Source organism: Centruroides vittatus, unplaced genomic scaffold (assembly GCF_030686945.1).
Source record: "Centruroides vittatus isolate TY-2023 unplaced genomic scaffold, ASM3068694v2 contig_347, whole genome shotgun sequence".
NCBI lineage: Eukaryota > Metazoa > Arthropoda > Arachnida > Scorpiones > Buthidae > Centruroides > Centruroides vittatus.
The window spans coordinates 1,467,382-1,492,857 of NW_027122171.1; the positions used below are offsets into that span (position 1 = coordinate 1,467,382).

Here is a 25,476-nt window from a genome sequence, read left to right on the forward strand (position 1 = left end):
GTAAAATCAGGTAACAGCGTCATCTGGTGTTATCGCCACATTCATAATATAACACTTTTAAAGTAAAGAATTAATAAAAATTCGTGGCCGGCGTTAATTACATTTAGTAAATATAAAATATAATTATGACATACAAAGATAAAAAAAGCTTTTTTATCTTTGTATGTCATAATTATATTTTATATTTACTAAATGTAATTAACGCCGGCCACGAATTTTTATTAATTCTTTACTTTAAAAGTGTTATATTATGAATGTGGCGATAACACCAGATGACGCTGTTACCTGATTTTACATTTGTTCTGCGGAGGCTGTAGCCTCAAAGGAAAGGTCGTCTCCGAGATTATGTGAATCGTCTAAGGACTGCCGATGGAGTGAACGGCGAAAAAGAAAGACAAAAGCAAAGTTTTTTTATCTTTGTATGTCATAATTATATTTTATATTTACTAAATGTAATTAACGCCGGCCACGAATTTTTATTAATTCTTTACTTTAAAAGTGTTATATTATGAATGTGGCGATAACACCAGATGACGCTGTTACCTGATTTTACATTTGTTCTGCGGAGGCTGTAGCCTCAAAGGAAAGGTCGTCTCCGAGATTATGTGAATCGTCTAAGGACTGCCGATGGAGTGAACGGCGAAAAAGAAAGACAAAAGCAAAGTTTTTTTTATCTTTGTATGTCATAATTATATTTTATATTTACTAAATGTAATTAACGCCGGCCACGAATTTTTATTAATTCTTTACTTTAAAAGTGTTATATTATGAATGTGGCAATAACACCAGATGACGCTGTTACCTGATTTTACATTTGTTCTGCGGAGGCTGTAGCCTCAAAGGAAAGGTCGTCTCCGAGATTATGTGAATCGTCTAAGGACTGCCGATGGAGTGAACGGCGAAAAAGAAAGACAAGAGCAAAGTTTTTTATCTTTGTATGTCATAATTATATTTTATATTTACTAAATGTAATTTAACGCCGGCCACGAATTTTTATTAATTCTTTACTAAAAAAGGTTTCCAATTGGAAGTCTTTTAAACGCTTCACTAACTGCTTTTTGGTAAAACTTTAGACATTTCAAAATAAATAATTCATTGTTAGTTTTACTTAAATCATTAATCAGTGCTCTTGTGGTTACCCCAACATTAATTTTTAACAATTTGAAAAATTTTCCAGGCAGATTTATTTTTGTTACAAAATGTTACTTTTACAGATTTTTAGCTCTGCACACTGTAGAAAAATATAGAATTACAGTTTTGTCTGTCGTAATAGTATTAGTCGTTGCCAGACAGCGCTATAGAGTAGAGAAAAATCAGTAAATTTGAAAACTATAAAAATAAATTTATATTTCTCAAAAATAGAAATTAAAAAATTTCAAAAGTCGCTATTTTTGGCTGATTTGCTTGCAGTCGCCGCTACGTCCCTCTAAAAGTCGCTATTGTGGCGACAAGTCGCCACGGTTGGGAACACTGCGAAGACCGCTGGCCACTGGTGGGGACCTTTAATATTAACTGTACTGTATATTTATTACAAGCAGAGACTGAGAAAACAAACCGAAAGGTGAAAAATAAAGGTAGAACACAATCATTATTTATTCAAACTAAAATCTTTAACTTTATTTTGTCGGTATTAACAAAGGGATTTGTGCAACCCGCTCGTACACACTTCATGGCACTCGTGTAAAAGTTTACCTAATCATTTATCGATAAATAGTAAATAAATGTTATTGTTTACCCGGAATGAAATGTTTCTGACAAACTCTTGCATCAATATCAGGGGCGTAGCAATCGAAAATGGCGCCTAGGGCACGCATCAAAGTTGCGCCCCTTCGTAAATTATCTTAATATAAAAAACAGATACAGTAAATAAAACAGTCCGTTTGGCCAACTCCCCTTTTCCCGCCAAAACTCTAACCTTTTATATAGATGGAAGTTAAATTTGATTAACTAATCAGCGATCGTGGATTCAAAACTACTGGTCGTTTTCCAACCGACTTCTGCAGCGTCGACTAATTTAAAATAAAATAAAAAGAAACAAGTAAAGGCGAGAATCGTATGTCCAGACGATTCTATCCCGACACTTACAATTAGGTAACAAATCAAGTAGCTTCAATAACGCTCGCTCGCTCGGGAGTATTTAAATCAGAATCACAAATCACATGTAAACAAAATAAATAACTGCGCGAGAAGTGTCGAATTCGAACGAGCAGGTGCACCGCCTGTGCGTACCCTCATTCCCTCTCGCTCATTCGCGAAGAGCGTGAGCCGCGGACGAGATTGTTTGATATAAATTGATTTATTTTGATTTTTAAATTTAATGATTGGCGATTTTGAGCGCTTCCCTTTGAAAGGTGCCCTACTTGCCCCACCCTAGCTACGCCACTGATCGATATTCACTTTATCCGTATTGAAATTTTTCCGGTTAATTCTCCAGAGCCATGCAAATTGCCTTCGTGGCGGAAACTCCTCGGTGACAAATAATGCCGCGAATTTTAAAAAATGACGTTCCTTTTGTTCTCGAGTGAACCAGCATTACATCCAATTACATAACAATTTGCCAAAGTAATATTCTGCGACTAATAAACACGAGAACTTTGGCTAAAGCGCGCGTAAACAAACCATAAAGATGGCGCCGGACAATTGCGCATGCTCAAGACGTCACTGGTGATGTCGAATTAAAACCTCTATTCGTGGAAGACCAATAGAGCTAGTGGAACTGAGTTGAGCACCACCTGTACGCAGGCAAAGAAAACTGCTTCGAGAAAACACGTGCGTCTTTGGGGTTGGATATGTAATGAAACGCGGTGCTTGTTTTCTACCTGTGATAATGAACCACAGCTTTCTGCTACACAAAACTTCAAAAAATAGCTGTTGTGTGGTAGTTGCTGTTGTTTTAGTGTTACCGGGGATACTATAGATTACCACCTACGGAATTCGGGTCTTTGGGTATATATCTGAACTCAGGAGACCGAGACGAGTTAAACGATACCCTACTTTTGGACCGGAGACGAAAAATAAAAAAGTTATCATACTTTTTTCCAGCGATCGCGCGATGAAAGGGAGTCGCGTCGCTCTCTTCGCTAAGTCGGCCTCGCTATCGCGATCGGGAGTCGTGACGCTTGTCGTTAAAATTGCCTTTAGTAGACGTTTTCCCCTTTTTTTACTTTAAGAACTACCGTGAATCAATAACTAGTGACGTTTAGCACATGGCGGCCTGCCGGCGGCTCCCCTCCGGGAGGTCAGTCGGGAGCACGAACAGTGGGAACGGTTGCCATGTTCGCTGCCATAAGTAACATTAATCGAAATGGCGATCGCGCGATGATCGGAAGTCGCGTCGCTCTCTTCGCTCTCGTATCGCGTGTTAACCCTACTGAAGATGACCGTAGTTTGACGTCATGGTTTGCAGACTTTACCGCAAGATGCAGTACTAGCAACTATGATGCCGTCTTCATGAGAGCATTAAAAAAGTATGATAACTTTTTTATTTTTCGTCTCCGGTCCAAAAATAGGGTACCGTTGAACTCGTCTCGGTCCCCTCAGTTCAAATATATAATCAAAGTCCTGAAATTCCATAGGTGGTAGTCTATAGTACACCCCTGTTACCTATATTTACCTATATTACTGCGCCGCCAGGTACAAAGTTTTATTCGTTCCCGAATGAACAATACCCTGGGAGGAAAGAGAAATGGCTGGCTGCAATTTAATTCCTGAGGTTAATTATATAATGATGTGTTGCATTCTAATCAATCTTCTGTTATAAAACCTTAGTTGGCTCTATTTTAAATTTAGTTCTCAAATGTAAACTTTAGTAATTTTCTTTTTTCTTTTATATTATTTTGTTAATCTGACAGATATTAATTGGCATATGATGTGATATTTGAATTTAAGAGATCTGTGGAAGAAAGGAAGTAGGAAGCAAAATTAGTATTTTGAGGAAATGAAGATAAAAGTTCTCCCTGTTAATACAATACTATTAGCTACTGCTATGGTCCTTATTGAAGCTCCTCTACATATATGGTTAGTTATAAATTTCATTATTTACCATGCAATGGATATACAGTTTGCTTCTTCCACACCACCCTTTAAATCGTACAAAATTAAGAGTATAATAAATATCAGAATATTAATACTGCTCAGTCCTAATGATCTACAGTCATTTCTCGAGTTATGACGAAAAGCTTTCATTAAAAAATTTTAAAAATGTATCAATTTTTTATAGTTTTCGTCAAATATATATCGTATACATATATATCTTGCACGCTTCTGACGATTGATTGCGTCATCTTTAGTTTTGTTGTACCCTTCGCGTGTGCTTAGGGGCCGTCCATAAATTACGTAAGGACGATTTCGGTCATTCTAGACACCCACCCACCCTGTGTAAGAAACCGTAATCTTTTCTTTAATCCCCCCTTCCTTATCTTACGTAATATTTAGGCATAATTTTATAGAAAGATTTTAACAAAAATAAATTTTTTAAATAAAACTTTAAAAATCTTAGGTCCAAAATATATAATTATTAATTAATTAATATGTATTATTATTTATAAAAGACTATGTGAACGAATTTAAAAATACAGTAGAGAGTCGTTAATCGGAACGCCGGTAATCGGCACGATTTTCAGTCGGACTGTGTTGTGCTGAATCGAACGTTTTTGATACTAAATTTACTTCTGAAGTATAATTTTCATGTTTTTATATTCTTCAATATATTTATTTTGTTTGTACAAAATGCAGAAATAATTTTTAACGATACGATAGCCTCGATTATTATTATAAAAATTTTCGTTAGGCTTAAAATCGACGAAAATTCAACACGAAGCAACACGCGACAAAGAAAAATTCGAACATCGGACAGGTTAATATATTTTTTCGTACATAATTGGTAATCGGAACAAATGACTAATCTGAACCACCCCAGTCCCCAATTGATTCCGATTTTCGACTCTCTACTGTATAAAAATTTAATGAATTCGAATGAACAATTTATTTTAACAACTTTATTTTTTAATTATTAACAATCTTTTTATCATCATCATCATCATTAATCAACATCATAATACAGTAGAGAGAGGAAAATCGGAATCAATTGGGGACTGGGGGTGTTCAGATTAGTCATTTGTTCCCATTACCGACTTTGTACGAAAAAATATATTAACCTGTCCGATGTTCAAATTTTTCTCCGTTGCGTATCGCTTCGTGTTGAATTTTTCTCCGTTGCGTGTCGCTTCGTGTTGAATTTTCGTCGATTTTAAGCCTAACGAAAATTTTTATAACAATAATCGAGGCTATCGTATCGTTAAAAATTATTTCTGCATTTTGTACAAACAAAATAAATATATTAAAGAATATAAAAACATGAAAATTATACTTTAGAAGTAAATCTAGTATCAAAAACGTTCGATTCAGCACGACACAGTCCGACTGAAAATCGTTCCGATTACCGGCCATTCCGATTACCGCGTTCCGATTAACGACTCTCTACTGTATTCATTTTTATATTAATTTTCACAAAAGGACGTAAAATACTTTGACAGATCGACTAGCACGTGTAAACAGAAACGTCATACAAAATAAAACGAGAGAATAGAAACCACATTCTGTTGCCATGTTAATTGCATCTTGGCTAAGGCCAAGAAAATAAACTACATGCTGATAAAATGTGCTAGGTGCACCGGGGGACTAAATCATAAAGCTTATAAAACTCTATATAATGGGGCAATACAACCAATGCTACTTTATGTGGCTTCTAGCTGGGGTCATGTAACTAGTAAAAATTCAGTAGCAAGTAAATAGCAAGTAAAACTCTCTCTTCAAGGACAGTTTGCCATCAGAATTTCAAAGTGCTACGGAACTGTTTGTACTAATGCCTCTCTGATTCTAGCGGAGCTCCTTCCTTTGCCACTATGTATTATAGAAAAGGTTCTAAATTACTACATCGGAACTACAAACATCAAAGGCTCAACAACAGTTCTACTCCTATCTGCGGCTGTTCATATGCTACCATATTGCAATTACCCTAGCTCTGATCATCATCCTGTAAACAAGGTTATTCCCAGGGTACATTCCTCCATGGATAACCATGCAGATATTAATATCTACACAGATGGGTCCAAAAGTCCCCTTCAAGTATCTGTATCTTCCTCCAAACTGACATATTTTGCCAAAATATGTTAGAAGATACCCCCACATACCAAGCTGAAGAAGATGCTGTCTACCAAGCTGTTCAGTGGGCCACTTCACTACCAAACAAAACTCCGTCTATCAATATTTACAGTGATTCTTAGTCTGTCCGAAAAGCTCTATTAAATCCCAATTGCAATAGCAATAGTCGACTCCGCGTAAGTCGACACCCGGATAACTCGTCACTCACGTAGTCAATTTTTGTGGTCCCGGCCGACTTACATAGGCATTAATGTTATTAACCTTAAAAAACTCGGTTTACTCGACATCGTTTAACTCGTCACCACTGGATAAATCAACATACTTTTCCTGTTTCACACTTTTTAGACGTCTGATAAGTCGATTCCCCTCCTGAAAAAATGAGTTCACACCGTAGTACAATAAGCTGTGTGGTGTGAACTCATTTTTCAGGGGGAGAGTCGACTTATCAGAATTCTAAAAAGTCTGAAACAGAAAAAGTATGTTAATTTATCCAGTGGTGACGAGTTAAACGATGTCGAGCAAACCGAGTTTTTTAAGGTTAATAACATTAATGCCAATGTAAGTCGGCCGGGACCATAAAAATCTGACTACGTAACCGACGAGTGACGAGTTATCCGGGTGTCTACTTATGCGGAGTCGACTGTATATCCAGCACCATATTAAAAATCTTGTAAATAAGATAACTTTTATGTTTGTTCGTGGCCATACTGGCGTACTAGGAAATGAAAAAGCCGACTTTGAGGCTAAGTCAGCTTCAAGGGACTACACTCACATCCCTCTCTCACGCAGCAGCCTTAAAAATTATATTTATTACAACGCTATGCAAAAGTGGAATCAACAATAGTTGAGCAGTAAAACTGGTAGAATAACTTTATTTTCCTAGTGTTGAATGCAGGTTCTCATCACCACTTAGAGATTTAACGTTTGCTACTGCCCAACTACTTACTGAACATGTATAACCGAGCAGAAACTGCCTCTTGCTTTTGCTCTACAAAAAACCTAGACACCGTCGACCATATGATCTCTCATTGTCCAATTTACGATCAACATAGACTTATTCTGAAATTAGAAATCTTTACGCTTGGTTTCAGGTGGCCATATCCATTCGATAAGCTTGTTCAGAAGCCACTGTTTGATGCTTTTTACAATTATGTTCAAAAAATATGGAAGATAAGACTATTTATAATTTCTAGTTTTACATTTTAGTTTTCACTAAAAACCGAATACTAATTTAGGTTTACTTTGTATTATGTATTTTGGTTTATGTATTCTTAGTGTTATACACCCATAGGAGTAATGCACTTATTCAAATAAAATATAAAATAAAAAAAACGAGAGAGACAACTACACGGCCTTTCTCCAATGAAAAAAAAACGTGTCTGCTACCGTTATTATTCTATTATGTCATACTTGATGGCGTTAGTACAACGACCGTTCTTAATAGAAACCGCCAAATTAAAGCCAAATTGAAAACTCCACCACTCAACGAGATCAAAAAGTAAAAATAAGAATATTACGTAAGACGAGATCTATTACCCTCCTACCCCTGAGTAAGAAATCGTAAGAAATCCTTGACCACCACCCACCCCAAAATACCTTACGTAATTTATGGACGGCCCCTTATGTAAGATGGCTAACTGTTTTGTTGTAAGTACAGTCACTTCTCGACACGTCCGAAGTTGCAGAGCCGAACCCTGTCGTAAGTCGAGAAGTGAATGTATTGACTAATGCAGGCATTAATTTGACCGTAAACTGCTGAATGTATGTACGTATATATTATACATTATTTAAATATATACTTATAATATATAAATTTATAATTGATCAAATTTCTATTTATTAAAATATATTTAGTGTTACATGTAACACAAAATTCATACAGGATAAATTCATATATTGCAAGAACGCTATTATACCTCAACAACAATCAAATGAACAAAACGTTGAAACAAAAGTAATGAACATGAAGTACTAAACTTTAAAATTATCATATTGAAAAATCACTGGTAAGATCATCATCATCGGAATCTTCCTCACTAGAATGTTTTGGTATGGTTGAAGCAGATGATGGTTTCCAAGTGTAACATTTCATCGTTGTTGCTTTTAAGTAGCTCCTTTGCTAATAACAGTGCTTCACAAGAATCGGTAAGAACTCGATTTTGTAGTTCAGTTTTTATTAAATTTAATTGCAAAAAATACGTTCAACTGCTGAATGAGGAAGCAATAAAAGCATTTATTTACTGCCAAAGTAAATTTAAAAATATAGAAATATAGAATAAAAACGAATGTTTTGAAAGGTACTAAATTGAAAGGAAAGGTATTAGGATTTCATGAATAGTATAAGGAAAATGGTGTTCGGTATCTTGATACTGGAACAAGTAAAAAGGTACTAGATTAGTGCAAAAGTATTAGGTGGAACAACACTAGTGCCGGCTTTGTAGCCCCGATTGTGTTACCTGGCGTCGCCGCTAGAGGCGCCTCGACCTAGTTTCGTCGTTCCTTCCACTAGCTCTATAGCCAGTGGCGCCTTATAGTTTCGTGGAGTCCGGGGGAATTTGAATTAGAGAGCTTCGTGAATAGTATTGACTTCAAACATTTTTCTTCGGGGAAATATTTTCTTATAAAAGATTGTATATCTTTTTATAAGTATTTATTTGGGGGCCCTAGTAATTGTCCTTTTTGGCCCGTAGGATAACGTGCCACTGCCAATAGCGAATCTTGAAATGTTTAAAGGTGGTGCAGAAAGGAAACCGCACGCCTTATCAAATTTTTTAATACTCGAGGCATCCGGCCTTACTTGGGGAAAACCCGAGAAGTGCGCATCTCTGCAAATCCGCACCTGTTGAAGTTACAGTATAATCCACGTGTTGATAACACTATTCAGAACTCGATGCTTGTTGCAGATAACTATATAAGAAAATCTTAAAATCCATATTCAAAATAGCCCGAAGTTGCGCACTAAATGACACGTGAAACTGTAGGCATTTCTTCGTTATTGGTCCAATGCCGAATATTGACCTTTGGCCAAACTATGTGTCGAACTCAGTGGCGTAGCTACGGTTCTCCGGGCCCGTGTGGAACCAGATTTGTGGGCCCCCGAAAAAATTTTTCGGCCCTTTGTTCTTGTGATTTTGGGGCCCCCAGGGGCCCGGTGCGGACCGCACCTACCGCACCCCCTAGCTACGCCACTGGCCGAACTGTTTGTCAATGAGCCAGCACGCGCGTACACACGTTCGATTAAAAGAGTCCATTTTCTGGTCGGGCAAGAATTTTCGTCCTTAAGCGGAAAATTTTCTTAAAGGGAAACGGGAAAAATCCACGAATATCTTATGGAGAAAAATTGAGATTTTTGAAATTAAACTTCCAAACAGGGAACTTCTTAACCGAGTTCTGCCGCATCGGAATTATTTCGTCTACTGATATTTCGTCAAAAAATTAATTCATTTTTGATAAATAACGATATATTTTTACATTATTTTAATATAAAATTATTAGTTTAAATTATAGTAACAAATTTAATAGCTAAACACGTTATATTCTTCGATTTTACGATTAATTTCGATTATTATGGAATGTTTCTACTGAAATTTCTCTAGTTTCTACTGAAATTTGTATAACGTCTACCGAAAATTTTCAGAAGGAACGAATTGTTTGATAAGGTCGTAAAACGTCAAATTAGATTTTATTTATCCAAAATTTGTTTTAAAAATCACTTAAATCGTCTAATATTTAATAATTAAGTCGAACAACAAGAGCTATACGTAATTTATATCGCGTGCCAGTGAAATCGATTCAATGAAATGAATCGATTTCCCTCGGACACGGTAAATGTGTTGTCTAATAGTAAACAATATTAGTCATATCTGGAACATTGTGGAAGGCATTGACAATTCGATTTAGAATCAAAGTTTCCTCAAATGGATTCGACTAGTGTTGATGCATCCGAAGAAAACACCTCTCAATTAGAATCTCTTACGATAAACGAAGTAGATTCTGTATCCGTAGAGGAACAAAATGCTCAAAGACCCCCACTGCCAAGTAGATCTAACTACACGGTTCGTGAAATTTATAAAAATAGTTGGATTAAAAGAATTCCAAGCATCGAGAAGAAACCTGGAAGATTCACTAAGGTATAAATCATTTTTCTCTATTTAATTTTTAATAACTATTCTCACATTTGCTATATTTAATGGAAATATAGCATTACAGCTTTCTAACTCATTTACTTCATAATTTCACAAAGAACTCTTAAAATATGTAAAAAATCAATTTGACAGGTTTTTTTCTGCATCAATATGATTATAATGCTGTTTTTATTATTATATTCTGGTTCTGCTATGGATTTGGCCTTTAAATTTTCATATTATCAAATAATCACCAAGATATAGCTGTTTGAAATTAATTTTGTTAGTAGAATCATAGTTGAAGGGTGTAGATAAAATGAAATATACTAACACAAATCTCTTATTTAATAGACTTGATTGTTGAATCATGCAATGAAATGTATAGAAAAGCCTCCCTTTTCAAGAAAATATTTAATGGATAATTTAAATGGATATAAAGGAACTGAAAACTGTGATTTTTATTTAATAAGTCTGACATTTTATTCAGGTCCGAATCTTTTATTTATTTTATGTTGACTTCGTATTCTATAAGTTACTTTTAAAATTTAAATTTATATTTTCTGGTGTGGCCGAAATAATAGTTTTCCAGCAATAAAAGTGTGTCAGTTTTGTAAATTATTTATCGTCATTTGAATTTTTCACAATTTATTAAAATGATACGGCCGAACAGATTGTATGTTGGTTATATTTATCTATTGAGATTATTAATTGACCTTTTCTACAAAAATGTAAAAATATTTATATTATTCTTTATGTGACTTTTAATCACTTGATAGTTTGTATATTTCATAATATTTAAACAAGATTGCTTCGAAAGAAAAAATATGTAAGTGAATTATCAGTTACAAAAAGTTTAATGAACATAAAAGGTACAAATTGAAAAAAATCATTAAAAGAAATCATTTTTTTAGTTTATATTTTATCAATTTCATAAGTACCATATTTTACGGACTATAAGACGCACCTTAATTTTTAAGCAATTTAAAAAAAAATACCTATAAGACGCTATGGACTGTAAGACGCACCTGAATTTTGGAGGCAATTTTTCAAAGAAAAAAGTGCGTCTTATAGTCCGTAAAATACGGTAATATATTTTATTTTAAAACAGATCACGTGTGAAAAAAGCATAGTAATTCTGTTTAAATTATTAAAACATTTTCCACCGCAAAAAAAATTATTTTAGCTTCATATTAATAGTCTTTAAAAATAAAATTGTATCGTAGAACGAACAGGGTATCAGTTTTCCAGATACATACGCATACAAACATATACAATTTCTGAATTACAATGGATTTGTGAGACAAAGGAATAATATTTGAGTAGTTTTTATTTAATTATTCTGTTTAGTGTCAGTTTATTTTGAAATTTTATCAGTACAGTATATATTTTTCAATATTAACCATCAGGCACATATCAAAATGTTAATTTCTTTACATTTTGATATGTGACATCTTTATAATTATGGTAATGTTTATTGTATGGAAATACAGTTCTAAATTAAAATAATTATGCAAATGAAAATAAAAAGTACAATTAAAATGAATATAGTTAATATGAAAATTTAAATGATTAAATCTGAAAGAAATTACTACAAATATTTAATTGTAATATTCGTAGTAGTTTAGCTATACTTAGAAAAATAAAAATAATAATATAACAATAATTTGAATAGACATATTTATAATAAACAATTTTACAATATTTATTTTAAATTCAAAATAGCTTAAAGTATTATAAAAAATTTGAATTTTGTGATTAAATTAAAACTACTTCAGTTCTGGTTAGAAGCTATGAGTAATTATTTATTTCAAAATTCAGTTATATGATTAACTGAATAACCATCATTTATAAGTAATTATAGTGATTGCTTTATTTAAAATTAACGATAATCCATAAAATATTTAAATATCTGCTTATCTTAAACAGAATGAATCATTTAAAGAATGAATGAATTACAAATGTTTTAATAAATATTTAGTATTTTTCTTCGTGCATATAGTCTGTATTTGTTATTTTTCTTTAAAAAATAAATGGAATTTTTTCATAAGATAAAATTTGCTTGTTTTTACTTTAATAATTTAAGTTTCAATTAGAGAATCTTGTTATAACATATCATATCAACCTTTATTAACGTAGAAGGCTTTCGCCTGTTACAAGGGACGTGGTTTGGAGCTTAACAAAATAGTCCAACAAAGAGTAAATTTAAATAGCACTATTTCAGCTGCCTATGTATCAGAGATTTATAAAATTAAACAGTAACTTAATTAAAGTGTACAGTATAGCAAATATAATTTCACCCTTTAATATATATTATTGGGTTACTATCCCTAGTTGTTTATATATTTTTTCTTTAGGAATGATTGTTAGAACATTCACTTAGTACATACACTTAGTACATATCGTATTGACTTAAACATTAAAATTGTTCCAACTTTTAGAATTTTGGTTCACGTAATTATATAACTTAAATATAATATTCTTATTCGCTCTATCGAAGATCTCATATAGTTCACTTTCATTGGAAAATTAGATAATATACTTATTTCTAAATTTTGGGAAATTTCTTTTGCTTTGAAACACTCACAAAAATGTAGAATTTAGGTAGTAGTTTATTCCATTTTAAACTTATTCAACGAGAAGACCGACCAAACCTACTTTCCGCTGGGCTATACTTATGATTATTCTATTTTCGTGTTCTAAATAGTTACTTTCTGCTTCAGACAAGTGTGTCGTCCATGTTTCTGTACTTCCAATAATTGAATTCGAGTTTATAAATTCTCTAACAGCGGGATTATATAGTCTATCCCCAAGATCTTGAATGTTCCAGAAGTTAATCAATAAATTTTTGGTGTCACAGTTTGACTTTCTCAAACCTATTTCTCTCTCTAATTTATCCGACACAACCAAATCAACTCCAAAATTTTAATGTTATCTATTTCCTGTTCAAACTCACATGAAACCAGGTTTACTTTGTTTTTATCTTCTATCATTTCTAAAATTAATTTGAGGCTATTTCTAAAAAATGGTTTAGTTGTATTATTTCTTTAGAGTTAATATCATAAGTATACATTATATCGTCCTTAATAAAGTAGTCATCTCTAACTAGTATTTTGTTGTTGGCTAATTTTTCTAACTTAACCTTAGATAATATCTGTTTTCTTCTGATTCTGGATCTTAGACATAAGTCTGCTGTTACTATTATTCTTTTCTTTGTTTCATCCACGATATTCGGTCTTAGTAACCAAAATTTTTTAAGTACTAAATTTCTAGCTTTGACTGTTTCCATCATGACTTTTATTATTTGCTTATTTTTATTATTTTTTAGATGTTCTAAGCCTACTATTTCTACGTTGTTAAGTCCTAGATCTTCTTTGATAAATGATTTAACTTCATCAAGTCGACATCCACAGATTGAAATGGGTAATTAAAAATAATTAAGTTATTTTTTGTGGTCTCGTTTAATGATCTATCAAATTCAAATTCGACTATACCTTTTAAGTTGTTGGTAGAGTTTGACCTTGCTTCCAGATCGTGAATTTTTTGGCCAATTATCTTCATCTCTTCTTTAGCATTGAGGTTGTCTTCTTTCATCTTGTTAATTTCAGATTTTATCGATTGGATTTCTAAGTTTAACAGAGAAAACTTATCCTGAATCAATTCGTAGATTGATTTTAATGTATATCTAGACTCATCGCCACATTGTAGGTCAGATTTTGTTGCCGGTTCAAAAAAGTCTTTAATAGTTGAATTTCTTGCAGTGCCAAAAGATCCTTTCTCCTCTTCCTCTAGTAGATATTCCTCTCCCGATAATTCCACCAGTTGATTATCCTCCTCAACAACGTTAGTATTTTCCTTGCGAGGTCTTCCTCACCCCCTCTTTTGCATAATTGCTTGATTAGTTTGGGGAGGGGAACGAGGAAAAGGACCGGGATTTGTTTCGATTCCCGCGATTAATAGTAATGTCTTGATTAATTTCTCAGATAATAAATTTTCTTGAGAATTTGCCATAACTTGAAACTTTATAATATAACTCAATCTATCCATTCCGAAGTCAAACCAGGCACTCTGCAAAAAAAGTCACCAACACACCTGCAGTCTGGAACATGCCCCAATTAGAGAATCTTGTTCTGGCAAAGTTCTCCTATGAAATTATTTAATCAGTAGAATTGTTTTAATATTAAGAATAGACATAAATTATTATAATTGTTACAATTAAAAAAATGTTTATAGAATGTCATGTTTTCTAATTATAGCAATTTTGAAAACAAAATTTCTTTTCCCATTATGTAATAGTTATTTGTTTTTATTCATCTATGTATATAAATAATACAGTTTCTATAACCTACATTGTTTAATTTTAAATAAATCAGTATTTATGTAAAATCAAACAACTCTAACTTTATTCATGGAAAATTGTCAAATGAATTTTTACAGATTTGAACAGTAATTCTATGAGAAAGTATGAAAATTCTTCTTTCAGAATAGTTTTTCTAATCTACTTCATTTTTGCCATTTTACCTTGTATATATACAAAGAAGTCTTAATAAATTTTTAATTATAAAACAAAATATTTTGAAAGAAAAATTTACTTCAAAATTTTGTAATCTTGCATTTTTTCATAATTGACAAACATATAAAATAAAAATAAATAAGTTTTAATATAAAATCATTTTAAGCTGCTTAAAATTTATACATTTTTTAATTGCTTTTCCAAAAAATTTACATTATTGCATTTAAATACCATCAGAATAAAAATTATATTAATTAGAATGAACAGTCCAGATATTCTATAATTCTTTAATTTATATTTCAGTAAGCAATATGTGATATTTTACATTAATTTTATAACAAAATTGTTTCTTAATTGTAATGAATAACCTTAATAAAAATAGATTAATATATTAATTGATTAGTTGTTATTTTGAAGTTGAATTATTCAAAGGTTTGAGCTTTTTTGAAAATTTTAAAATTAAAATTCTTTGTCAAAATTAAGGTTGAAAAAGTTTAATCTTATATATTTTCATTTATTTTTATTAAAAAAAATTTTATGTAATTAAAAAACATAGAATAATTAAAGTAATTAAAGTTCTTTACAAAGTTAAATTGTCTGAATTTTAAAGATTATAATTGCATTCTTTAGTAACTAGAATCAAAATTAAATTTTTATGGATAAATAATTTTTGTTGAAAAATAAAAAGTAAATACTTATTGAGCCAATGAAATAATAAATATTTAAATAAATGTACAAATGTAAAATTTATTCATTGAAAGAAAACTTGATTATAAATAATAAATAAAATATGAAAAGTAACGTTACCAGTTACGCTACCCGGACCTTCGGTCTTTTCAGGATAAAACTTGGTTTCGGTTCACTAGTAAAGTAGGTCATAAATATCAAAGTAATTCATTCAACTGTTGGTCACTTTGTCAATGACAATACTCTACTCTATTTTTACTGTTACTGACAATACTTTACTTTATTTTTGCTGTTGATGCTTATATATTTAAATTTTAGTCTTTATGACTATATTAGTTTAGCCAAAATATATATGTATTCAAATAGCCTATAAATTAGCTGTTAAAATGTGTTTAATTGCATTTTTGCCAAAAAAAATTAAAATACAATGGCAGTTATATTTTAATTTTGTTGTGTCTGCTTGTGCTTTTAGTTGTGTATGTACAGGATGATTCAAGGAAAATAAAGCATAACTTTTTTGTTTTTATATTTTTATTTGATCCTATTTTATCTTATTAAGATTTCAAATTTATTTAACTTATTAAATATGAAAATTTATGAGTTTACAATTATAATTTTATATTATTACTTTAAAATTTGCCTATCAACTTGGTTCTGTCAACAAAAGAAAATAATGAATTACAGAGGGACCCAGTCATAGGGCAAGTGTTTCCCCTCTTTGTCCTCAGTTTGTCCTTTTCTTAATCCCCAAGGGAGCTGTAAGGTTTCGTTTTACTTTTAAATTAGTTACCCATTTTTATTACAGAAAAATTTTTTACCAATGACAAAATAAAAAAATTTGTTCTAGTGGGTCGTGATTGTTTGGTCGAGTACCGAGGTACCACTATATTTAATTAATGCAATTTTGATATACACGGTAGTATTGAGGGATTAATTATCTGTGTACGTACAATGCCCTTTTTTATAGTCTGCAGGCGTAACTGATGAATTAATTTAAAATATTATTAATAGTTCTTGTACAACATTAATATAATATGTATAATTCTATAAAATGTTCTCTTAGTAAAAAATACTTAATGCTCACAAATATAATATAATATAATAATGTTTATTAAGTAATGTTCTGTTAACATTGCTATTGATCATAATTTTTAAATGACAGAAATATTTCTTGTATATGCTTATGAATTACTTTGAAATAGTATAAATAAGATAAAGCTAACTTCTCCATTTTTTGATAAAAGATTATTTACGATAACGTGACAAAAAAATAGCAAAAAATAAAATAAAATGCAAATTTTAGAATTAAAATTCTCAAATGTTATTGATTTATTATCTTAATTTGGAATGGATGGCATTCTATGTTCCAAAGATCACGTAATGAATAGACAGCATTAAGAATTTTAAAATTAGTAAATTGTTTAAGAATTTTTAAATTGTAAGTTATATTGACAATAGTTATATTTATTTAAATGATTAAATTGTTAAATTTCACAAAATATATAAACTGATATTTATATAATATTAAATTACATTTATTACATTTTAAATTTCACGAAACTGATTTTAATTTGATATAAAACTGAAAAGTTTTCCAATAAAATAATAATATATTTTGTTTTTTCATTTTTTTATCAAAACACATAGAAATCTAATAATATATTTGACAAAATTATTGGGCTTCAATTTTAAAAAATTGTAGACCTATAAAATCCCACTGTCATCCATCTGCCTATCTGTCTTTCCTTAATCTCAAAAATGGAGTTAGGTAGATGAAAGACAAGACCAGATATGGAAACCTTAGGGGCAGGAGGCCCCAATTAACTATATATGAAATTCTGATGCAAACTGGAAGTTGTGTTATTTCAATTCAAAATTTTCTCCCGAAAGGTGTTAGATGACTGGCATGACTCTATCATTTAAGGAAAAGTATGATGTACCAGTACAAGGACAAGCCACTACTAATTTGAGGTGCAGAGAATATATTTTAAATTAAATTGGTTAAAAATTGCAGCCTGGCATTGCGACAATGTCACAATGCCACAATTGCTCATGTGAATAAAATAATTTTTAAAATTTAGTAATATGATTAGTTTTAGAACAATTTATGATTAATTTCTCATAAAATAGTTGAGCCAGGAGGATTGAAAGTACTTTCTTCTCTCTTGTCTCTTTCTTCCCTGTAGCCACTAAGAGGGTCTTTTTTCCATGCTCATTATGGGTTCATGAAGATCCAGTCATTGACAGGTGGTGAGAGTATAGTGCCTGACTTTCTGTGAAAAATTCTTGGGTAATTGCTTCTCCAAATTTGATACTGGGTTAGTCAAGAAAAAGAACCAACTTAACCATTTGGCTGTTGGTTCAAAAGCAATGACATATCCAGAATTTGAAAATATGTTTGCTACTCAAGGTAGATTCGGGAGATACCAAAGCCTGTGCCACCTCTGTTTTTCTGAGAATGTTACTCAATTACTTTAGAATTACTTTGGTTACTTAACCTTACCTAATTGAAATCATGCAATATGCATTATCATATTTATTTTTATTTTAAATTAGGTAATAAAACTGCAATAGATGACTGCCAAATGCTGGTTAATGTGTAAAATCCAACTAACCCAATAACCTAAAACCTACAAAATTGTCATTTACTAGTCAAGTGAACATTTTCATCCTCTTTTAATTGAACATTTTCAGGCTGCTGATCAAATTATAACCACATGATTTTTGAATAATTCAAAACTAATGGAGATGTTTCAAATGATAACTTCTAAAGTAATATAAAAACAAAGGTTGGACAAACCAAAAATAAACTTAATAGTTGAAATTTTTGAATGAATATTCTTGATGATTTTAAAACATAATACAAAAAATTTACTAATTACTAAAATAAATTGAAACTTTACTAAAAATACACAATACTTTACATTTCTATTGATTCTGTTGATTCATTATTGATCTGTTATATTTAATAATACACTAAGTGCAGATTTTATCAAAGCTATCAATTTTACTGAAAAGTTTCTCACTCTCTTTAGAAATAATTTATTCATATTAATGATAAATTTATCTTCTATTATTTTATTAGAATTAAGAATATTTTTATGATTATTTAGCATAGAATGTATTATAACTTATGACATATATTACCTAAAGTATTCATTGTTATTCTCAATAAAATTAAAATTAGATAAGTTTCATTTACTTTAGTATTAATAAGTTTTAAAGTAATTTCCTGGTTATCTGCACACATATCAATGATATTTTCTTGTCTGAAAGAAACTTAAAATCATTTAAATAGATCATATTGCAGTATAAAAGAATTACAATAGATCTTTAACACATTTTTTGCTTTAATGATCTGTAGTATCATCTCTGCATGATATGATGTTGCTTAAGATATCTCAGACCAATCATGTACTGGTATTAACTTATCACCTCTGTTTTACTATAGTTCAATGAAAGTATTATAAATAAAAATCAAATTTGAATTAATGAAATTAATTAAAATTTCATTACTTCTTGGATCATTAGTGCTCAATAATGCCTTTATATAATTTAAGATCACAAATTATGCACGATTTATAAATTATTTTTAATATTACTACAGTATATTGATTTAAAATTTTTGGAAAATTTGTAAATTAACATATTTGTGAGGTAGAAAGAGAATTTTTTGATTTACAGATGTATTTAGTTAGTTACATTATTTATTTTCCTTGTTGTTCCAGTTATTTTGGGTATTGGAGTTATTTTATGTTAAATCTTTTGGCACTATATTTATAAGCAATATACTGCTTGTATAATATTTTGTAAATATTGTGTCAAAAAATGTTATCTTTGTACCCACTGAAGATAAACAAAAATGTTCAAAATGAATTTGGAAATAATAATAAGAAAAACGGAAACAACTTAGAAGTTTTTCTCATTTCCATACTATAAATGTAAGAAGTCCTAATTAGAAAAAGGGTCCAAGTAGGAAAAGAATACTTTAAAAGAATTAATTAATGGCAAGAAGCCAACTTTACAAATTCATAATAGTTACAAATTAATTTCACTAGAGGTAGCACACTGCTTACTTCCAGTCAAATTAAAGTAACTAATTATTAACATTAATCACAGCAAAAAATTGGATGCGCAAAGTATAATCAACTCCAAAGACACCTAAATCCATTTACAAAAACAATTTGTTAACTGAACTAACATTTCTGATCTTCTCTAAAGGCTATTTTCAGGTTCTTAAGATTGAGCTGAAAAATATAACATGTTCAAACAATTTGATTTGTATTATACGTTGAAATATCTTCTGATATAAAGTATATCAGGTGTGATCGGGGGGTTGGCACCTCTTTGGTGTCATGTCAGGTCTGACACCACCGTGTCTTGGCTGACACGGAAGCCGCCGCGATTCTACGATCGGTCGTGCGAGTGGTCGCGTTTTTCGGGCGATTGGATTTGGGTTGGAGGACAGGAGATAACAGAGGCCATTTTAACAAAACATAACGTATATTTAATTGGAACAGGATTCATGTACATTATCAAGGGTCTAGTGACGCGATTTCGAGAGAGAGAGCTTACAAACAAGTTCGCATGGTGATAAATACCTTGTGAAAGGATATTCGTAGATTCTGGCAAACGGAGGGCGACGTTCCAGTCTCGGCAAAAGTCTTAGTCCTGGCATTGGGCCTACGATGTTTTCGGTAATGGCGGTTGGAACTAACGGGTTCGGCGTTGCTATCCTTAGTCCGCGGGACTCGGCACAAAATCCAGGGAAGGTAGCGCACTATGAAAAAAATACTGCTGCACGAGAGGCTATCCGAGGCTATCCAACTGCCTGAATTCTTCGTAGTATTGTTGTTCTTTTCGATGCACTTTAGGGCGAAGGTGATGAGAATTGCGTCTGAGAACTAAATAGAGAATACGGTCTCACGTAGAAAGTTGACAGTTAGTCGTTAAACAAGTGACAACAAGACGACAATTATGACGTCATGGAAAATTTATTGTAGGTCTAAAATTCAGACACTTAAATCACCCCGGCGTTTCCAAAATCGTGCTTGTTCTTCATGAGCAAGATCGATTTTAAATTCTAACTCTCTAAATCTCTCTCTCTTTTAAGAATGTTACAATTAAAATAATACAATTAATAAGAAAGCATTAATATACCAGATAAGGCTTAATATGTGTAATATAAGATAGGCTATATTGCGTATTGCTGGTAGTGTATGAGTTACAAAGAAATTATTGACTCTCTCTCTCTCCGTTATGATAACGCGGTCAAAATAAACCACAAACGTAAATATACGGTTAAGTATAAATGTTTATTGTAGTTTACTAAATATTCGTTACATCTACTGTAAATATTGGAAAATATAGATGGGATAAGAATATAGAGAATATTTCTACCGCTTTATGACGATGTCACTGATGCTTTCGAAGATGGTCTATTGATGGAAGAGAATTTGAATGGGTAATCATCAAAAATCAGAATTCTGTTCAAGTGATGATAAACAATATAAAATATGACATAGTACCAATCACGAACTTTAGTCAAGACAAGAATTTGCGAAGAAAATTAGTAATGATTAAGAGCATAAGGCGAGGAGGAATGAGATCGAGGAGTTCGACGTGGGATCCGACTACTTCGCTGAGGTCGCGGCATTATCCAGGGTTGATCGGGTACCGGACCTCGGCTTCTAAGAGCATAAGGAGGCGTGGTTTCTGGTTATTCCTCTTCCGATTTGTCATCTATCTCAGCGGTTTCTTCGGGGTGTTGGGTGGCTTCGGTTAAAATAAATTCATCCCATGGATTGATATTAAGTGGACTATCTACTGATAAGAATTTGGGAGTCGTTTGAGTAGCAGGGAGCGGCTTCTGTCTTTCGAATTTGAGCTGTGCCGTACAGGGTTTTAAGCAATTGGGTGAACTTGAAGTTGTTTCTTGGTTTGGATATTTTCGATAATAAAGGTGACAGGACTTAATTCTGTTATTATACGGAAAGGGCCTGATCATCTTGGAGCGAGTTTTTTCTTTAAGCCTTGAGAAATAACGACCTCGTTGAGAAATACACGGTCCTCTACATGATACGTAGGTAATTTATGAGTACGTCGGTGGTATGCCTGACGTTCTTTCGCTGCTTGTTCGGCGTGCTCCTGTGCTATCCGGTGCGCATTGGCCATGCGAAGGTGTAGTTCCGCGACGAAGTTATCATTGATATCGTGTCTAGTCCTAGTAGGACGAGTAACTAAATCAAAAGGGTAGGTGGGATCCCTACCGTAAAGTAGAAAGAAGGGACTGTCATTTGTTGAGGCGTGTATGGTGGTATTATAAGCGAATAGAGAATAGGGTATCCATTCATCCCAATCTCTTTGATCCTCGGCGACGTAATGTGATATAATGTCTATAAGAGTTTTATTAAATCGTTCGACGAGTCCGTTACAGCCAGGATGATAAGCGGTTGTTAAGAGTCTTTTAATGTGGAGTAATTCACATACCTCTTTAAACATTTTGGAGACTAGATTCGGAGCTCGATCTGTAAGAAGTTGAAGAGGTGTTGAATGTTTTAAGACGACGTTAGTGACAAAAGCTTTGGCGATTGTTTTGCTATGGATGTTAGGCAAGGGAATAGCTTCGGCGTATCGACTAAAGTGGTCGATAAATACCAGTATATACTTATTTCCGTTCGTAGAGATAGGTAAAGGTCCCACGATGTCCATAGCTGTTCGCTCAAATAAGTGTGTTAAAGGCGGAAATAGTTGCAGTTTTGCTTCCTGTCGTTTATCTCTTCTCTTTTGTAAGGTGCATCTTTGACAGTTTTGACAATAAATTGTTATATCTTTATTCATAGTTCGCCAGTAAAACAAGGATCGAAGTTTTTGCTTTATTTTCAGTGCTCCAAATGACCTCCAATCGGAGAGTCATGATAAATATGTAGAATATAAGGTATTAGGACTGATGGTATAACTAGTTGCTCGTGAGAATCTCCTTGCATAACAGATTGTCGGTGATAAAGTGCTCCTTCCTCATCTAGGAAAAATTGGTTTTCAAAAGGGGGATCTAGAGCTGATTCGTCTTCCAGTTTTTGATTGATAGGATTCCATAATACATCCTTTCTTTGAAGGTCTCGAATTTGTCTTTGAATAAATGGGTTCCAATTCTGTCGCTTCTCCGATCTGACGAATTGGAATGTGGCTTAGTGCATCCGCATTTTTATGGCAATTCCCCGCCTTATGTTTGACTTTAAAATCGAATTCCTGTAAGAAGATAATCCAACGGGCGATTCGAGAATTGTTACTAGAATCTTTATTACTAATGAGCCATCTTTAAGGTCGGTGATCAGTAATAATTGTGAACTTCCTTCCATACAAATAAGGTTTAAAATATTTAGTGGCCCAGACAACTGCTAAGCATTCCTTTTCAGTGGTGCTGTAATTCTTTTCTGCCTTCTGAAGTATGTGACTGGCATAGGCTATAGGCATGTCTCCTCTCTCGTCCTCCTGGGATAATACTGCTCCTAGAGCGTCGTTAGAGGCGTCTGTAGCTAAGAGGAAGGGTTTAGAAAAGTCCGGGGACTTTAAAAGTGGAGCGGAAGTCATTATTTCCTTGAGTCTCTCAAAGCTACGCTCCTGTTCATCCTTCCACTGGAAGAGGACATCGTTTTTTAATATATCGGTTAATGGTTTTGCGATAGCTGCATACGAATCGATATGGTGTCAGTAGTATCCGGTTAATCCTAAGAATGACTTGATGTCGTGTTTGTTTGTGGGTCTGGGGAAGGTTAAGATGCAGTTGATTTTATTGGGATCGGGTCTTATTCCTTCATCGGAGACATCGTGCCCTAAGAATTTGATTTGTCTTTGTAGGAAATGACATTTTTTTGGTTTTAGTTTTAACCCGGCTTCAGCGAGGCGTTGAAAGATTTGTTCCAATCAAGTTAGATGACTTTGAAAATCGGAGCTAAAGGTTAAGATATCGTCCATGTACACTAGACAGGTTTTCCCTTTTAATCCGTGGAGAATGAAGTCTGCGGCGCGTTGCCATGACGCTGGGGCTCCGGAAAGGCCCATAGCCATACGGTTCCACTGGTAGTGGCCGTCAGGCGTAGAAAATGCTGATTTTTCCTTGTCTTTTAAGGCTAATTGCCAAAATCCTGATATTGTGTCCATAGTCGAAAAATATTTAGTTTGTCCCATCAGAATGAGCGCTTCTTGCACTAGAGGCAAGGGATAAGGGTCTGTTTTGGTAATTTTATTTAATTTCCGATAGTCAATCACAAGGCGCCATGAATTTGGCTCTTTCTTTTTAACCAATAAAGCGTGTGCTGACCAGGGCGATTTGGAATGAGCAATTATTTCATGTTCTAACAGTTCGTCAATAATTTTATTCATTTGTTCTCGCTGTGCATAAGGTATCCGATAGAGCGCTTGATATATAGGGCTAGCGTCTCCCGTGTGAATCTCATGTTTCACCACTTGGCAATATCCCAAATCGTAGTCGTGTGTTGCAAAGACAAAATGATATCTATATAATAGATCTAATAGAGGCTGCTTGTGGTCCTTTCCAATGTGAGAAGATTTTTATTTAGTCAAATAGTTGACTAAATTTCTCTCTTGAGAGCTTCGGAGTAGAGCGTGAATCGACTGAATTCAGAGCGAGGGTAGAGTCTTCTCTCGCTCCCACAAAAGTTCCGACACATTCACCTTTTGACAATTTTCGAGGCTGGGTGGAAAAATTAGTGATCTGAACAGGTACTTGTCCTCCCCTTTTTGTTTTGGCTAATATATCGGCGCATACTACTCCCTCTTGACTAAGGGTTGTGGATTCTATGATCCCGAGTTTGCCTCTCTGCTTTATGCCTGAAATTTTTGCCATAGTGACAAGTTCCGTTCTCGGGGGAAGATTACAGTCTCCTAACAAAATCACATCTGGAGAGTGTTCTAAAGAGGTAGGGTTAGACAAAGTGGCGTTGGGACTCGCATGTTGAGAGTTGATAGGTGTACCTCGCTGATCCCGGCTTCCCTTCACCGGCGCGAGGGTCATTGAGTTCCTCACCTCCGGAGCCGACCGGAAGTTAATCTCCTCTCCCTCGGGCAGAATTAATTTTTCTCTCGCTAAACAAATCATGAACCCCTTGGCCGTAATGATGTCTCTCCCGAGGAGTCCATCGCAGGGCGTAGTTATGTGATCATCTACTATGTAACATAAATAAGAGAAGCGCAAAGGCCCAATCCCAATCTGGAATTGTCTAGCTCCATACGTTTTTATTACATGGCCGGTAACGCTTTGAAATAATGTCTTTCCTTGTCTGGGGTTTAATTCAAGGTGAGCTACTCTCTCTGCCAGCGATTTAGATAATAGTGTTACTTTGGAGCCAGTATCGATAGCCAATCGGGCAGGATATCCATTAATTTTGCAAGCTAAACTTGGTTCCGAGTCTCGATGTAGAGACCTAATTGTTCCTCGGTTTTGAATTCTTGACGGTGCTTTGCTCCTCATCGGAGGGATATTCGGTTCGGACGACTGGAACCGAGATCCGGAATTCCTAGTATATTGGGAGTGCCCCGATGCATGGCGGGAGTAATCTGCCACTTCTCGGAAGGGCCCCCTTTTTAAATTCCTCCCGTTAACTTTATTGATTCGCTCGTATGCCTGACTATTAGGAGGGGTTGCGTTTCTTCTCATTTGGGGGTCTCCTTGACCTCTATACCTCGTAGGAATATTTCTCGCACCGTATCGAGGCGGATATACAGGTTCTCGACGGTCTCGATTCTCATTTCTCGCTCTCCCTCTAGCTACTTCTCTGGTCCCTCGGGAGTTGTCGCTCGCTCACCTGGGTAAGTATTGTGATCGTGAATCTTGGTAGCTCCGAGAATGCCAAAATGGCGGAGTTCTACGTCAGCCACCTTCCGAGGTTCCCAATTGCCTTAATTGCTCTTGGATATTCTCCAAGGTTTCCTCCAACCGATTTGAACTAGCAGCGTTAGCCTCATCCCCAGTTT

General features: G+C 33.5%; 1 protein-coding gene across 1 annotated transcript in view; it reads left to right on the plus strand.

Annotated features, from left to right (window-relative positions):
- The first annotated feature begins 9,832 nt into the window (after positions 1 to 9,832).
- The window catches only part of LOC136974312 (uncharacterized), a 50,785-nt gene continuing 35,141 nt past the window's right edge, over positions 9,833 to 25,476 (plus strand). Inside the window, exon 1 of the mRNA XM_067269162.1 lies at positions 9,833 to 10,292. Coding sequence (XP_067125263.1) covers positions 10,080 to 10,292 — 213 coding nt within the window. The 5' untranslated portion in view covers positions 9,833 to 10,079. The remainder of the gene's footprint in view (positions 10,293 to 25,476) is intronic.